Source organism: Acinonyx jubatus, chromosome D4 (genome assembly GCF_027475565.1).
Source record: "Acinonyx jubatus isolate Ajub_Pintada_27869175 chromosome D4, VMU_Ajub_asm_v1.0, whole genome shotgun sequence".
Taxonomy (NCBI): Eukaryota; Metazoa; Chordata; class Mammalia; order Carnivora; family Felidae; genus Acinonyx; species Acinonyx jubatus.
Genome location: NC_069391.1, coordinates 66584465 through 66602353, shown reverse-complemented (window position 1 = coordinate 66602353; position 17889 = coordinate 66584465). Strand labels below are relative to the sequence as shown.

The 17889-nt window shown below is 49.6% G+C and overlaps 1 protein-coding gene across 1 annotated transcript in view; it reads right to left on the bottom strand.

The window, feature by feature from the left end:
• GOLM1 (golgi membrane protein 1) overlaps positions 1 to 17889 on the bottom strand; it is a 56734-nt gene that overhangs the window by 23085 nt on the left and 15760 nt on the right. The window contains 2 exon segments of the mRNA XM_053205193.1: positions 580 to 682; positions 3970 to 4024. Of these exon segments, the coding sequence (XP_053061168.1) occupies positions 580 to 682; positions 3970 to 4024 (158 nt within the window).

Below are 17889 nucleotides of genomic sequence, written 5' to 3'. Positions count from 1 at the left end.
TCTCTGCCCCTCCCCCACCCATGATTTCTTTCTCTCTCTCTCTCCCCCAAAATAAACAAACATTCAGGGCGCCTGGGTGGCTCAGTCAGTTGAGCATCTGACTCCAGTTCAGGTCAGGATCTTGCAGTTTGTGAGTTAGAGCCCTGCGTCGGGCTCGGAGCCTGGAGCCTGCTTCAGGTTCTGAGTCCCCCTCTCTCTGCCCCTCTCCTGCTCATGCTCTGTCTCTCTCCGTTTCTCAAAAATAAATAAATGTTAAAAAATTTTTTTAAATAAATAAACCTTAAAAAAATGTCATAAAAAAAAGTGTGTTGACAAAGTCATTTCTTTCTAAGGAGCACCGCCCTCTTGTTTACTTTGTATTATGAGCCACCGGCTTTTCCACAGCTTTCTGAGGCACTGCTCACGCTTAAGTAATAAAGCACGTTGTTCTAAAGGACTCCCCTGGAAGGACTGGACCTCCCGCAGAGCCTGTGTGCTCCATGACGGGAAGGGGGAGCCCAGCTTATGCCCACCGCCCGCCCCCTGCTCAGAACACATCAGCCCCCGAGGGGTGAGCACTAGATGTAGAGACGCACTTACAGGTCGTAGGAGAACTTCCTCTCCAGGTTGGTCTGGTTCCTCTGAAACTGGAGAACACCCTGCTGCAGCCTGCCATAATTCTTCTGCAGGGCCTTTAACTGGTCTGAGCCAAGAGGAGGACCCAGAATCGCGCAGGTCACAGGCACAGCCATCGTGACAACAGCAGACACATCAGAACGCAGTGGGCGGTGGCACACAGGAGAGTAAGGAGGGAAGGAGAGAGGGTTCAGAACATTCCAGAACCATGGAGGAGCCCTGGCAATCAGCAACCCGACCCAAATCTGCACCTAGGTTCTTTTCCAAACCTCTCACTTAAATCTCCTTCCTGACCTCTGGCCCTTCAAAAGCGTCAGGGGGTTCTATTCACTTGTTTCTTTTTTAGACATCCTACGAGCTGTCCCACAAGGTGACACATGCCACTGTGTCCCCTGGCCTGCAGCAGACTCATCCAGCCTCTGAAACATTGATTTGGACATCTGCTCAGAGAAGCAGTCCCTCACGGAGGACCCCAACCTCAGCCACCAGGCTCCCTGCCAGCGGCCCCTCCTGTGACTCACCCACACCAGCAATTTCCTGAGGCCTGTGTTCCTTTAACCACCCAAATCCCGTCTGGGAAACAGCAGCTTTCCTTGAGGAAATGCAACAGCCCATCCCTGCTGCCCTGACCTTGGGCTCCTAAAAGCCTTGCAGAAAAAGCAGCAGCTGACAAAGGGCCAGGCTGAGCAGGAAAGAGAAGCTGCCACGAAGGTGACAGCCGAGTGGCCAGATGGCCGCCACCGGGGTCCGGGACACGGCCCTGGACACACACCCACATCCTGGAAGTCTGTCCTCATAACCCCGTATCTACAGGGCTCTCCAGGGGGGAAATAAAATTAAATAAAAGCGAAGGATTCCACGAAATGCTGAAGCACACAGCAACAACGATCCATCTCACAAGCATTGCTAGGACATGTTCCAAGAGTTCAAACTGCAGGGTTTGTAGAACCACCCAGCAGATGGCTGAGGCAGGGGATTGACCACAAAGGGTTAGGGGGCACCTCCTGGAGGGACAGGGCCTGGTCTCAACTGTAGTGGTCCAGGGGATGCAAAGAACCCTACAAAAGGGTACACTTTATTGAGTAAATCACACCTCAGGAAACCTCACTTAAGAAAAAAAATTCCCATAATCAAACCAAGTATGGGGCAAGGGAACACTGCTTGGCAAAAAAAGGAATAAAAATATTGACATCCACAGCATGGATGAACCTCAAAAGGCCAGACAAGACCAGGAAACTCTGCAAAGGCCCCGGCAGCAAGTAACCCACTGAACTCCACGTGACCTTGCGTCTCTCCTACTCAGATCCTTAGAAGCAGAGCCGGAACTAGAATTCTAGACCAGCCCTGTCCAACAGAACTACGATGCAAGCCACGTCAGTAAACCACAGTTTTAAGAACTAAACCAGATGTAGCATTAACTTTAATAAACCACCTGATCTAACCCAACAGCGATGCAACATTATCATGCCAACACAGAATGAATATAAAAAATTATGAATATTTTATATTCTCTCCTTCACGTTGTCTTTGAAATCTGGTGTGGACAATTACAGCACGTCCCCATGCAGACGTTAAATGTGCACTGGGAATTCATGATCTGAAGTGAGCTTTCACAGAATCTACCCTGGAAAAGTAGACTGATATATACCCAAGCTGCCCCCCAAACACTTAACGTTCCCAATAACGGAGTCAAGTTTCAGTTTTAAACTTAAATTACTGAAAATTAAACAAAAATGTAAACTTCTGTCCCTTCCCATGAGCCATATTTCAGGTGTTCATTGGCCACACGGCTCGTGGCCACCACTCTGGATACTGTGGCTCCAGATGAACCTTCCCGTGCAGAGGCGGAACTGAGGCTCGGGCGGCTGGGAGTAGTTTCCTACCCACGGCAAAGACCGGCCCTCGTGGGAACCAGTGCTCTGTGATTTTCCCCAGGCTCGTCTTGTGGCCATGTGGGCTGTGGGCCCCCAGTCCCAGTGGAAGGGGGAGCCAAGCACAGAGGGGCTCACCCCACTACTACCCACACTGCTGCTTCCTAGGGCCTGACAGAAAACCGGCCTTGACTGCCAAGCTGAATCAGGGCAGCAAAGAAGTGGAATTGGGCTGCATCATTTTTACAATTTTCATCAAGAAAATTGGGGGTGGCCCCATTAAAAGAAATCCTATATATACCATACATATTATACATATCACGTGCCATATATATCACATACATATGAAAGGTGATCTGTTCTATATACTTCTTAACCTATCAAAAGGTGAGAATCTGAATTCTTGTGTACATAACATGATAGGAATAGACAGGATTCAGTAGGCAGAAAGGAAAAAGTTAGGATGTGAGGTCCCTGGGTGGGGAAAAACACAGTCTGGAACAATGCTGGGAGGGTCTGACCACAGCAAACCCCCTTGGGCGTCAGGTTCCCCTTAAGAATGTAACAGACACCACCTACTCCCCCCCAGGTTCCCTCAGGAATTTGACCAAAGACCTAACTGAAAACAAGTAGACCTTAAAACGTATGACCCACAAGGAACGGTCCTCACGATGAGAATGAGCCAATCGGGAATGGACGGCCACAGATGCCCCCCCCCCCCCCCCGCCTCAAACGAGCCAATCAGGAATGGACAACCCAGCACAGAGAGCTACCCGGTAAGTGAGGGTAGGACATGAGAAGGAATAATGGGGAAGGGATGGGGCGGTGTGACCAGACCTTATGAAACAAGGACCCTCACCTACAGTCTTCAAGCATTCACTTTCAAATGCCCTCTCTCTGCAAAGAGAGCTTTCCTACTATTCTTTCTTTCTGATCTTACACTTTAACAAACTTTGCCTGCTGCTCATTTTGTGTCCACCTCCTCATTCTTTGAAGTGGGGAGACAAAGAACCCTGGGTATTGAGGTAAAGAAAATTCTTACAATAATAACACCTTGTAATGCGTTCAACAATGTTTTTAAAAAGAAAAGTTCTTTAAGGAACTGTAGTTTAGCAAAAAGAATATACCAAAGATTACTCAATTTGGGGCACTGGGATGGCTCAGTCAGTTAAGCATCTGACTTTGGCTCAGGTCATGATCTTACAGTCCATGAGTTTGAACCCTGCACTGGGCTCTCTGCTGTCAGCCCAGAGCCTGCTTTGGATCCTCTGTCCTCCCTCTCATTCTGCCCCTCCCCCTTGCCCCCCTCTCAAAAATAAACATTTAAATAAACAAACAACAACAACAACAAAAACAGATTACTTGATCACTTGTGATCCTACCCATTAGATTAGAATGGGAGTCGCCACAAAGGGACAAGAGGAAAGATGGGCTTTTCCTAAAAGATCTAATGTCTGGTATAAAGAAGGGGATTAGAACTCACCTTGCAGGGTTCTGATGAGCTTCTCACCTGTGGTGATATTATTCACTAAAACCGCCTGCAAGGAAGATAAACACAATATGAAACACCCACAACCTAACAACTTAGAAGAGCCTTGATAAGATGTTCCTACTGGAAAAAAGGGGGCAGTGCCCCCCCACCCCCATCCCCCACCTCCCAGCAGCTGTTGGGAGGGATCCGGCACAGCCCTCTGGCTGGGCACTCGGACGGTGCTGCAGCCAGAAAAGGAGCTCACACGTTGGGAGGTTTGCTTTCTGAACAACAGCCTGTAACCAGAGCAAGGGGTAAACGGATCCTCCAACTACACTTGGGCCCCACAACGTGCTCCCCTCCATGAACTTCGGACTCTCTCTGGGGGAGCCCAGGTGCAGACACAAGTCAGACCACAGTGGGCAGAGGAGAGGAAGGGCTCTCTACACCCGAGGTGGGGGGTGGGCGGGACAGAGGGTTCACAGGGCTTACACCAAACTGGGGAGGCTGAAAACAGAGGAGGAAGAAACAACACAGGACTCAGGAGAACAGTGAAAACCAAGGAAAAAGTGAGGGAAGGAGTGTGGAGTATAACGTGACAAGCAGCCCGTGACTGAGAGCGGCTGACTGCTTTCACCAGGCGCCCTTCTGAGCTCTCCCCGTCTGCTCACTCGCTTGCTCTCCACGCCAGGTTCAAGAGGTAGCCAGCAGAGGATCCCGTTTTAAAGGACAGGAAACTGAGGCACAGACTGCTTAAGAGCCTCAAGGCCATGAGGCTTTCTTCACAGCAAACATGCAAAGCCTAAACCTGAGCCCGGGCAGGCCTGATCCAGAAAGCAAGCTGGTGGTCACTACTTGCCAAATCAGGATCTAAACCCCCAGCAGGATACCAGGCTTGTGGGCTGTGCCCAAGTGCTAAAAGCAACCGAAAACCTGAAGAAGAGGGGACTAAAATATTAAATGGTAGAGCACCTTACACAGGTAGGTGTTGTTTTGCACACACACAGAGCTGTGCATCAGACGGTCATGTGAACACTTCCTGCCTCGTTACAATCAACGAAGTCTGCAAACTCCCACTCGCACACCGGGCAGGCTGGAGAGACGCGTGTCTGCCCCGTTCCCGCTCACTGGTGGACAATGACAACCAGGCCACCCGCTGCTTCTAGCTTCCTCCCGGACCTCTGTCCAGCCCCTACTCTTCCTTTGGCTTGTACAGGGCTTTCTGGAGTACAGGGGTGTGCTCCCAGAAACGAAATGTGGCCAAACAAATCGTGTTTATTTTGGGAGCTCTGAGGCCACAGAACATTTCCTGGCACAACAGGAAGGAAGTCACAGTGATGGTATCTGGACAATTAATCTCTCTGGGAGAGATCATCCAGAGAGGTGTTTGTAGATATTCTGGCGGGTGGGGGAGAGAAGAGAGCCCTGAGTGGCAAGTTGGCCGGCAGAGAAGGGCGGGGAGGGGGCAGCTCTCACAGCAGGGAGTCAGATTTGCACAGCTCAGTTAAGGCTTTCCCAAGTTCGGCTGCAGACATGAAAGATGACCACAGGATCGCTGCTGCAGTCCCACTTCTAAATCTACAGCCAAAAGAACTTAAAGCAGAATCTTGAAGAGTTATCTGCACCCCCGTGTTCACAGCAGCGCTATTTACAACCGCTAAGAGCTAGAAGCAAGCCACCCTCAACAGACGACTGGATACAGAAAATGTGGCATCTACATCCAAGGGAATATCATGCAGCCTTGAAAAAAAAAAGGACTGTCATATGCTGTCACAACATGGGAGAACATGGAGGACATCATGCAAAGCAAAATCAGCCAGCCGCCAAAGGACATATATGGTTGCATTCCATTCATGTGCTGTGTCCAGGGCGGTAACAGAAACAGAAAGAAGAAAGATGGTCTCCCCGGGGCTGGCAGAGGGGAGGGGCATTAGCAATTAATGGGTCCAGAGTCCCTGTGCTGCAAGGTGAGGGTGAGAGTTCAGCTGCACAACAGTGGAAATGTACACTTGAACATCCCCCCCTGGCACATGCATTGAAACCACCTTCCCTCCCAACAGCAGGGCTGACACAAAACAAAGAAAGAGGGGCGCTTGGGTGGCTCAGTCGGTTGAGCATCCAACTTCAGCTCAGGTCATGATCTCATGGTTCGTGAATTAGAGCCCCACGTCGGGCTTTGTGGTGACAGCTCAGAGCCTGGAGCCTGCTTTGGATTCTGTGTCTCCCTCTCTCTCTGCCCCTCCCCGCTCACTTGCTGTCTTGCTCTCTCAAAAATAAACATTAAAAAAAAAAAAAAACAGAGAAAGAAAAGGGGCACTTAAGAGACTGCACTCTGATGATCTGCAAAAGCAGATTTCTCCTGGCTAAACCATTTCTATAAAAATCATGGCATTTTCACTCACTCCTTCTCCACTTGCTCTCCTTGGACCCACTCCAAGAAATCCACAGTGGAGTCTGCAACTACCTGAGGGGTGAGGAAAGTTTAGGAACTGCTGTGTCAAAGTACCTGAGATCTCTGCGTCTCATGTGACTCTACTCTTCCAAAGAAAATACATTTTAGTTCTCTTCCCCCACCTGCTTAGTGATGCATGGAAAAGTACAGTCTCTGCTGAAGTAAATGAGCAAAGAGCCATAAAACACCATCAAGATATTTTAAGTGCAGTTTTATATTTATTGAAAATCTCTTAAATCATTTTCAGGAAACCATGAAAATGCTTCTAGCTTTTTGGAGATTCAATATGAAGAAAAAAAATCTGCATTAAACAATATTATTTTTAAATGAATTACATATGCTACTCCAAACAATCCAACTGTTTTTCCCATTTTGGTACTGACTGGCTTCCTGCAGAGAGAGAGAGAGAGAGAGAGAGAGAGAGAGAGAGAGAGAGTGTGTGTGTGTGTGTGTGTGTGTGTGTGTGTGTGTGTGTGTGGACTGTCCCCTGGGACACTCAGCAGCAGGCGAGGAGGCAGGAAGTGCCACCAGAGTGTAACTGGAAACTGAACTCGGAAGGCCTTCAGATGAATCACCCACGTACAAATTAATCATAACCATTCTATTCTGGGAAATGAGTACACGTGATTAAATTATTTCTACATTAGATTCCTTAAAAAAAAAGCTCAACATTTCATAGTAAATTTTCAAAGTAGTAATTTGACAATAAATTCTATTACTCTAAAAGCTCCGTTAAGACATAAATAACTTTTAAAAATCATAACTTTGGGAAAGCTCGCTGCAAGTATGATAAGGATCATGTAATAAATGAGAAAAGGTGACCTCTGCTGCATTTGTTTGGCTCATTAAAATAATCTGCTTTGAGCAGCACCTGGTGGCTCAGTCAGTTGAGCCACTGACCCTTGATTTGGGCTCAGGTCATGGCCCCAGGGTCTTGGGTTTGAGCCCCACACCGGGCTGGGCATGAAGCCCTGCTTGGGATTCTCTCTCTCTTCCTCCCTCTGCCCCTCCCTTGCTCTCTCTCTCTCTCTCGAATAAAATGTCTTATTCTTATTAAAAATAATAAAAATTTTTAAAAAGAAAGAAAGGAGGGAGGGCAGAGAGTGAGTCCAATGGCAAAGAAGCACCAATTACTTATTTATGGTGCTCGGCTAAGATTACACACTCACAGCAGCACCACTCACGTCACCAGCAACCCCAACCACCTCACATCACGGCCCCTGTGGGCCACATACTGGGGGAGGCAGGACTCTGGGAGGCACGCTGTCCTCCGGCCCAGGGGCCACGTGAAGAATTCCAGAACTCAGCACACCTGCCCGGCGTGTGCAGCAGGTGTCCAGCACGAGCGTGGGCCCAGAGGCACGAAGGTGGGCCTTCCACACTGCCACCCGGCTCCCCAGACAGGCCTTCTGCATAAGTCAGAGGGAAGGGGATGCAGGCACAAGTGACACAGCAGAGAGGGGCTAAGTCCCAGTGAAAAAGAAGACGGTCCTCAGAAAGGCTAGGTCTAAGCATAGACCCAGGACACCAGAAAGTATAGGAACCTGCAGCTGGACCTTATTCAAGGTCCAGCAGACGGCAGGGGCACAGGAGTGAGCGTCCGTGCGTGGGTGCGGAGATGGGAACAGACCAAGACGGAGAGTATCAGACGTTCCGCTGAGGGAAATGAAGCCGACACAAAAGGACAAACACCACACGATCCCCCTTATGAGATGTGCAGGGCAGTCAGACTCCGAGACAAGAGGTAAAACCTCCACTGACAGGACTCGGTGGGTGGGGGGATGGGTGTTAGTGTTTACTGGGGACAGAGCTTCACCAGGGAAGATGAGGGCGCTCTGGAGGCGGCTGGTGTGACGGGTGCACGGCAATGTGAGCGTAATTAACGCCACTGCACTGTGCATTTAAGTACAGCTAAAATGGTCATTTTATATCATGCACATTTTAGCACAATAAAAAACAATAGCAAAACCCCAGAAAGAGCATGAGGCAGGGAACGAGTGTGCAAGGGCATGGATGCCAGAGAGCAGGAGTGGGCAGGGGGTGAACAGGAGACCAGGGGTGAGCACGTGTGCTCCAGGGGTCAGAGTCAGCAGAGCGAGCAGGAGGACCCGGTCAGCGGGGGCCGCCGGGAGGGCAGAAGGTGGGTGGGCAGGAGAATGGGCTCAAGCCACGGAGTTGTGAGAGGTCGTGGGGGGATTAAGCAAAACTCTATGTGAAGCTTGGAAAAAAGAAACACACCCATCCGGGAAAACACCCAGTTATGCGCAGGGCACAGCTGCCATCTACACCCAGAATGGCCATCTGTCTTCTGTCCTCGGTCGTGAAGAAAGAACAACATCCCCCACCCCAGCTGGCTGGGGGGACAGGGCTGAGCCCAGGATAACCCAGGCAGGTCACCAGGTGTCCCCGGCTCTGCAGAGAAAGGCCCACTTTCCACTGTGGTGACAAGCACGACGTGCAAGGGGGGGCGGCTTTGGACAGACTCTGGCCCACGCCCACCCCCAGGAAGGGGCACACTGCTGCAGAGGGGGAGGAGGGGAGGAGGGGAGGAGGGGAGGAGGGGAGGAGGGAGGGATGGGGCCAATGGAGGAGACTGCCCTCCCCCATCCCCCCCGTAGCACCTGCCACAACTGCCTTTTAGGTCAAACCCACGCAGGGACCTACTTAATCGGGGTCGAAGAGAACTCCCAGGAGGACCTGAACGGGACACGCCCTGGGAACTCCAGAAGGTTCCTTGATGTTTCTCCAGCAATTGACTGAAGCTAAGTCCACAAACCTGCATCCTTCTGTCAGCAACTGCCTGCTGCCAGAGACTCTGGGTCCCTTCCCCCTAGAGCTGCTCCCTTTCATCTTGCATTCCTCATACCCAGCCCTCAGCTCTTCCCGCTCCCTTCCCGACAGCAGCCGGAAGTCCTGCCCGGGTAGAAGAGCATACCACAGGGGGGTGCGGGTGGAGGGCAGGGCCTGAGATCACCATCTCTGTGTTCAGAGGAGGACAAACACTCGCGGCAGCACAGACAGCACCAGGATGTGGAGCATTCCCCCTGCTCCTTAACCAGCCAAGGAAACAGCCCCGCTGGCCCTGCGGGGCAGAAGCCCTGGGCTGAGCCCCTTCTGCAGGCATTAGTTCTTTTGTTCCCAAATGGGTATCTGAACAACTTCTCCACCCTCACCTGTGGGAAAGGCCACAACTTGGCAAATTCAGACTTTTTGCAAACAGGTGCACACAGATACTCGGGGACTAGAGAGGAAATAAAAAAGGATGCGTAAGGGGTCACAGAACCCACTCCCAGACCCCCGCTTGTCAAGCCAAAGAGAAATACATAAAGAGACAGGTAGGTTAGATGTTCTTTACGTATTTCACTGTCCTGCAGTGCGGGGTTAAGAAGTTGGGAGGCGAACCTGGGGTCCAGCAATGCCATGTCTCCAGCCAGATGAAAGCCCACCACCCCCCACACCTGCCACAGCAAGGAGGACGGAGATGCTCCTTCTGGTAAGAAGCCAAGTCCTGAGCTGGCACCTCCACAGACACAGGAGAGCGATGCACAGAAAACGCACCTGTCAGTCCTCCCCCGCAACTCCACATCGCACCTTCTGCTGGAATCAATCCCAGGCCCCTTCCCACGGGGGGCAGGAGGGAGGGAGGGAAGGAGGGGACGCCCGCTGCAATGCAGGGACAGTGCAGAAAAGGGAGTCTGTGGGAGGGTCACGTATTCTGCGGTTTCCCCTAACACACACTTTTTTAACATGGGAGATGAGTTACTCGAGTTTAATTACAAAGCTGTCTGAAGGCCACATCTAGCTAGCAAACCACAGCCAGCAAACCTCTGTCTCCAGGGAGACAGATTTCTGACGGACTCCCTTCCTGGGCATTCCCACTGCTCCTGCACAGGCCTTTCCACATCCCACCTGTCACGGGGCCCATTGATGCCTCTCCCTGCTGCTCACCTCCATTCTGCCTCTTCCCTGCCCTGCTCCCTGCTCCAAGCAGGCCCCCAGGCCCCCGGACCTGCCTTTCAAACCCCCCAGAGAGCTGGCAGCTTTGTTCCACCGACAGCTTAACCCGTGTGATGGTTCCCATCCTCAAACTCAAGTCCAAGCTCCTGAGTGGTTAAAAGATCCTTCTTCAAGGGGTGTCTCTGCTCTATCTGCCCAACGCTGCCCACCCCCCATGCTCAGCCACCAGGGGCTGCCCCCACCTCCCCACACCCTGGGAGGGACACAGTTACAGGGCACTGCCAGGTGAGACAGGAGGGGACTCTTCCCCGGCTCATGCAGTGCAGAACGTGGACACCGTGCCCTGCCTGCCTGGAGGAGGCGGCGGAACGGCTCCTCCGTGTCTCCGGCACACAACTTTTAGTGTGCCTTCCTGAACAGCAGAGGCTCTAACGCTAAAGTACATTTTCCAGACTCATTCCCTATAGGATTTAGATTCCAGTCGGATGCACTCACTTGACACTGAAATGCTGTGCAGTTGGGGGGCTGTAGGTACAGAATGGAGCAAGAAGCGGGGTGCCCCCCAGCTCTGCGCTAAGGCCGCAGTGGCAGCCTCCTGGTCCAGCCATCCGGGAGGCCACCCCGGGATGAGATGCTCCTCCAGACCCTTCCCACTTTTCTGCAGGCACCTACTTCCCTGCACTAAACCCTCTCTGCTTAACGTTGCTAGAATGGTTTCTCTGTCTGCAACTGGCCCTCACAGACCCACTTACTCATCTTTTTCCATCACCCAACAGGCAGACAGCAGACGCAGACTATTCCACCAAGGGGCACAAGCCCAGCACCTGGCAGAGTAAATACTGAATGGATGCACAGACAGACATGGAAAATCAGCGGCGATTAAAAACAGGAAAGCTGTTCTAGAACACTTGATTCTTCCATCAATCACAGTAATAAAAGGGGATAAAAATCGAAGACAAGTCCACTCCGGTCCCCCAAGAAAACCACCTCTCTGGAAGAACATCACCACGCTTTCAGGGGCACAAGAAAAGCTGGCCCAGAGAGAAGAATCTGGAACACTCTGAAGGCTGTAAGAAAATTCAGCAGGGTAAAGCCCAGGTGATGGAAAGCACCAGCAGCCGGAGCCCAGCCCCCAGGCCATTCTGCAGGCCCGAGAACCAGTGCATGACCTCTCCAGGGCCCAGGCTGCACCTGCAGCTCAGAGCTAAGGATGGGCACTTCCAGCAATGACAAGTGCTCAGTGTGTGAAAGCACTCTGAAAACTCTGAAGTAGAACAAATGACCAGACTTAACATTAATCACTTGTTCTTTAGAAAGTCACTCTTAGGGGCGCCTGGGTGGCTAAGCTGGATAAGCATCCGACTTCGGCTCAGGTCATGGTCTCGCGGTTTGTGGGTTCAAGCCCCGTGTCGGGCCCTGTGCTGACAGCTTGGAGCCCGGAGCCTGCTTCGGATTCTGTGTCTCCCTCTCTCTCTCTGCCCCTCTCCCACTCATACTCTGTCTCTCTCTCTCTCTCTCAAAAATAAATGAGCATTAAAAAAAACCACCTAACCTGTTTGAGGGGCACCTGGGTGGCTCAGTTGGTTAAGCATCCAACTCTTGATTTCAACTCAGGTCAATCTCACAGTTTGTGAGTTCAAGCCACGCATCAGGCTCTACACTGACAGCACAGAGCCTGCTTGGGATCCTCCCTCTCCCTCTCTCTCTCAAAACAAACAAATAAACATTAAAAAAAACCCTGTTTGATATGTAAAAATATATTCACCTGTAAAAAAATAAAAGTATTTCACCAAAACTGTGGTGGCTTAAAAACGTGACCCCAAGGTCTTTGACACTGTTCCACAGGTGGAGCCTAGTTCCAGCCCTTTTCAACGTGGGCCGGCCCTAGCGACATGCTCCTAGGAATGCCAGTGACCCTCCTGACTTCTGAAGCAGCCAATACAAGGGGCAGTGGGTTGGCCGGTGTACCCCCAAAATTCATGTCTACCCAGAATCCAAGAATCACCTTATTTAGAAACGGGGTCCATGCAGATACAGTCAGGATAAAATGAAGTCCTGAGGATGGCGCCCAAGTTAGCAGGACTCAAGATAAGAGGCAAAAGTTCCAGAGACACAAAGGGAAGATGGCCAGGTGAGGACGGAGGCAGAGCCTGGGGACGACAGATGGCAGAGGCCAGAAGCGGTTAAGGAAGGCCCCTAGAGCCTTCAAGGGGGCACAGCCCTGCTAACACCCTGATGTGGAGCTTCCAGCCTCCAGAACCGGGAAACGATACGTTTGTACTGCTCTACGCCTGGTTTGGGTGAACTTGTTATGCGGCAGCCCCCCGGAAACTAACACAGAAGGTGACGGCCTCCTCCAGGCCCACCCTCTCCCTCACTGTCAGAACGGCACCCTGAGAACCCAGCCTCCAGGCTTCAAGGAAGCCGAGCGGCCGTGTGGGAAAAGCAAGCATTGTGGCCTTGACCCCACCGAGGTCTTGTGTCACTGACCACCAGACATACGAATGAGGGAACCTTCAGGCGATTCTGCCTTGAGCCTTTGGGCACCCAAACAGAGAAATGTGGAACAGAGACAATCTTCTGCTGAGCCCTCCCAGATGAGCAAAATAAACGCTGTCAAGGTTTTAAACCTCTAAGTTTTGCGGTAATTTCTGAGGCAACAATGGATTACCAGAACGTGACATGTGCATCTTCCTATTCAAAACACAGTCACCTGTACCAATTAGATATGAAGGGAGTCTACAAAAGTTCCCTTCAGCAAACATTTATGAAGAATATTCTCGTCTGGAAGGGGTGGTCACCTCAACGCTGTTAAGAGAATAATGAATAAGCCAAGAGTTTCTGGGTTTTTAATGATGTGCAAAAACCAGACGTGTTCAAGTGTGTTTCTCATTTAATCCCCCCACCCCTGCTTATTTTCATAGCTTACTTACATTTACAAAAACTTGAATATAACAATGATGTTTAAAAGTTTAGATGTCAACCTGTATGTTTTAAAAAGAACATTGTCTCTGAGTGATGGAAGCACGGGGGATTTAAAATTGTTTTTCATTTTCAAAACTAAGAGTAATAGTATTTCAGTCATTTAATGTTTATTTATTTATTTTGCGGGGGGGAGAGAGAGAGAGAGAGAGAGAGAGAGAGCGAGCGAGCATGCAAAAGTGAGCAGGGAAGGGGCAGAAAGAGGAGAAAGAGAATCCCAAGCAGGCTCCACACCGTCCGTGCAGAGCCTGACACAGGGCTCGATCCCGTGAACCTTGAGACCGTGACAGAAGCCAAAATCAAGAGTCAGACACTCAACGGACTGAGCCACCCCAGGACCCCTCAGTAATTTAAAAGGCAATTTTTCTGAAAGTTATTTAAGGCTGCCTTACACAATCATTTTGTTGTTTATTTCAAAAAACTGAATATCCCTTCTCATATACAACTCACAAAGCAACTACACAGGTGTTTCTGCCAAGTTACAGAAGTGTATGTTAGCCTACATAATTGCGTTTATGGAGTCAAATCATCTTCACCGACCTATTTCTGCCACAGATGAGGAAGCAGAAAAGAAGGGAAATGAAAACAACAGGTCCATCTTCAAGAATCAGCTGAAGTCTCAGTTGAAGTGATTACAATAAAAAAACAAAACTCAGGGCGCCTGGGTGGCTCGGTCAGTTGAACATCCGACTTGGGCTCAGGTCATGATCTCATGGTTCGGGAGTTCGAGCCCCGCATCAGGCTCTGCGCTGACACCTCAGAGCCTGGAACCTGCTTTGGATCTGTGTCTCCCTCTTTCTGCCCCTCCCCTGCTAATGTTCTCTCTCTCTCTCAAAAATAAACAAACGTTAAAATTAAAAAAAAAAAATCAGAAACTTCGGTTCAAATTTTTAAAAAATCAGTGAAGGGAGCCTGGGTAGCTCAGCTAAGGGTCCGACTCTTGATTTTGGTTTAGGTCATGCTCTCATGGTTTGTGAGATCGAGCTCCACGTTGGACTCTTCTGACAGTGGAGCCCGCTTGGGATTCTCTCTCGCTCTCTCTCTCTGCCCCTCCCCTGCTCGTGCTCTCTCCCACTCTCAAAATAAATAAACATGAAAAAAAGTCAGTGGGTGAATTCAAATTACCAAGATAGAATCTGACTGATCAATGCTCTGGCCGGTCGACACATGTAACAAACTATTACCTCTGAAATTCTTAATAGTGGGGTGAATGGGTGAACAGGTGATTGGGGACTAAGGAGAGCACTTATTGTGATGAGCACTGGGTGATGTAAGGAAGTGGTGAATCTTTATTCTGTCCACCTGAAACTAACACAACACCGTATGTTAACTATGCTGGAATTAAAACTCTTAAATAAAAGTTAGTGACGGTGACTATCTTTGGGCAGGAAGGAAAGAGGGAAAGAACAGAGAAGGAGAATACAGGGGACCTCAACTTTATAATATTTTTTGTTTTAAATCCTTTCTGGGGGAGGAGCACATAGGCACGAGCTTATTATTCTTGTGACTTCTCCGCAGTTCCTGCTTGCAAAATAACACTGTTCTAGGTCTTGTTACAGACCCACGGCGCGGCTATCCGGAGCTCACGTGAGGTTTCACACTGGGACCCACCCGTTCCGGGCGACATGGGAAGGGGTGCCCGAGCAAGCTGGCCTCGGAGCTGAGGCGCTGCACACACACCCATATTCCCACTCTGGGGGAGCTGGCAACCTCGGGGGAAAAAGTGGTGAGCAGTAAGTTTCCAACTTGGCGCACCTCCTAAAAAATTTCCAGGATTCCAGTAAACGTAGGTAAAGATGTAAGAAATACCTTAGGAAAAAAAAGTATTAACATCAATTAACGTTGTAACAACACTGCTAGATTATTTTTAAAGAATTATATCTCTCGGGGCGCCTGGGTGGCTCAGACGGTTGAGCGTCCAACTCTTGATCTCGGCTTAGGTCGTGATCTCACACTTCATGAGATCGAGCCCCGCGTTGGGCTCAGCACTTCAGCATGGAGCCTCTCTCTTTCTCCCCCCTCTCTCTGCCCCTCCCCCGCTCACTCTCTCCCTCAAAATAAACTTAAAAAAAAAAAAAGAATTCTATCTTTTAATCATAATGCCCATAACTTACTGCCCTCTACTTAAAATCATTTCATTGAGGAATCAGATCTGAGGGTCAAAGAAATGAAAATAAAAACCCTGGTAAGGCAATTTTATTTTTAAAAATGCAATACTGCAAAACGCCCAGCGTCTCTGTCACCGTTCTCCAGATGAGCTACCTGCATCGCAAGGATCTGAGCACTTAGAAACAGCTGCACACGTGTGTGCATCATCTTTTGAGAAAAATTCAATAGTCTCTGAGACCCAACATCTGAGCGACAGATGCATTCACAGGGAGACCGGTCGCCTGATCACAAGGTGACCTCACCTCCCAAGGCCCAATTCTGAACCAAACAGCAAAAGGCAAAAGACACCAGAGAAGCTAAGAAGACCAAGCCTTGGCCCAACTGCTCTCCCACTGAACAAGACTATTAATCAGCAGCCAAACCCAGCCTTTTTATTACCAGAGTTCTGCCTCTATCATTCACACCTGTGCTGTCCTATATATGGCTATTTAAATGTAGTTAGAACTAAATAAAATTCAAAACTCAGTTCCTCAGGCCCACTAACCACACTTTAGGTGGTCAACAGCCATATGTAGCCAGGGGATCTATTAGACCACCAGGTGACTCTTGATCATTCTGAGAAAGAGCCTCATTCCAACTCAAACTACAGGTGCTACCCTCCTAACGTAAATATACACATACATTATGTACATATATATACATATGGTGGGGGGCGGGGAATAACATACAGGGGTGACAGACCAGCCCCACTTCTCTGCAAACTTCTGGCCATATTGAAAGAATCAGGTGTTTTTGCCAGAGAATTTGGAATTAGGGCCAGAGGAGAGCTAGCTGGAATACTGTGGTCTTTTGGAGCATAGAGATACACACAGGATCCCATCACCCAAGCTTCAACAACTTTGGACTTGGGCCAGACTGGTTTCCTGCGGCCCCCTCCCGTCCCCCCCCCCCCCGCCGTGTTATTTAGACGATGGAGAGCTCTGGAGAGCCCCCCCCTCACCATGGCCCTGTGTCTGCAGAGCCGAGGGAGGCCCACCGGGGGGCTGTCCAGGGTCTGGGCCTCATCCTGGGGGATGGCTACGAATTCTCTGAGCCTGACTGGCGATCTCATGAGACGGTTGAGAGAAATTCAGGGAACAATCCCTGTGGCATGCTTACCTTGGTGCCTGGCTAAGCAGAGACTCCGTGAACGTGAGCTCTCGTCGCTGGGGTGGTGACTGTCACTAGGACACTCTTTCTGTGGCCCAGCTGCAGTATTCGCTCTTGGTTCTCATGGACAACCTAGCATCTTTTTAATCCTTTCTTAAAGGTAGGACAGTTTTGTTTCACGGTTTCAACTGGGGGGAAAAAGGTCCTTACCAAAAAGAACAGCATTACTACCACTGATGCTGTGGTTTACTACTACCCCTGTGTCTGTGCTATTATTGTTAACTATGATCACTAGGGTTAGTTGTAGTAACACCAGCTACTGGGTTTTGAGCTGCTAGTCTGTGTCAAGCATTGTGTTAAGCCTTTCATAAATATTATCTCACTGAAACCTCACAAAGCGTAACGGGGATTCTGCTGTTATTCTCAGTCGAGAGCTGAAAACACAGGCCCAGAGAATTTAAGTGATTTGCCCAATATCATGGAGCTACGGAAAACAGGATTTGAACCCAGGTCTGCCTGACTGGACACCCCATGCCTTTTACCACCACACCAAGTTACAGCTTAGATCCTCCTAGAGCTAAGAAACTAGCCCCCCATGCCCAAAATTAAACCAACTTTCTATCACATATTCTAAAAGTTCAAAACTCCAAATGAAAAGAGACTCTTATTCTTCCCCAGTGTCTTTCAAATGTGTGTTTCACCCTCTTTACTGGGACTCCTTGATTTTCAGTATCTACCGTGAGTTGTTTATTGCAACTACAAGAGCCTCCCCCCACCTTGAACCCCCAAACAATTCTTATTGGGCGTGTGGCAGGACAGCTAAGACCTTGCATTACGCCCCCTTTTAAAAAGAAGTCATAAAACTGAAGCATTAGGAACTAAGATGAGGGTGGCTCATAGGTCAAGCATCTGACTTTGGCTCAGGTCATGATCTCGTGATTCCCGGGTGTCCTGCTGTCAGGACAGAGCCCACTTCGGATCCTCTGTCTCTCACTCTCTCTTTCTCTACCCCTCCCTTGCTTGTGCTCTCTCAAAAATACACAAACACTTAAGGAAAAAAAAAAAAAAAAAGGACCAAGGTGAAAGAGTCACCTGGTTTCTGGCTGGAAGATGTTCCCTCTCATTTCTTCTTATATAGGGAGATGTTTCCAGGAAACAGCTGCTCAGTCATATTTCAAAGAATTCCAAGCTTGTGATCTTATCTCCACATCGGCTTATACTTAAATGAACCAGCATTTCTATCTCGAGGACTCACCTGTGGGATGATGCTTCACTGACTGCAT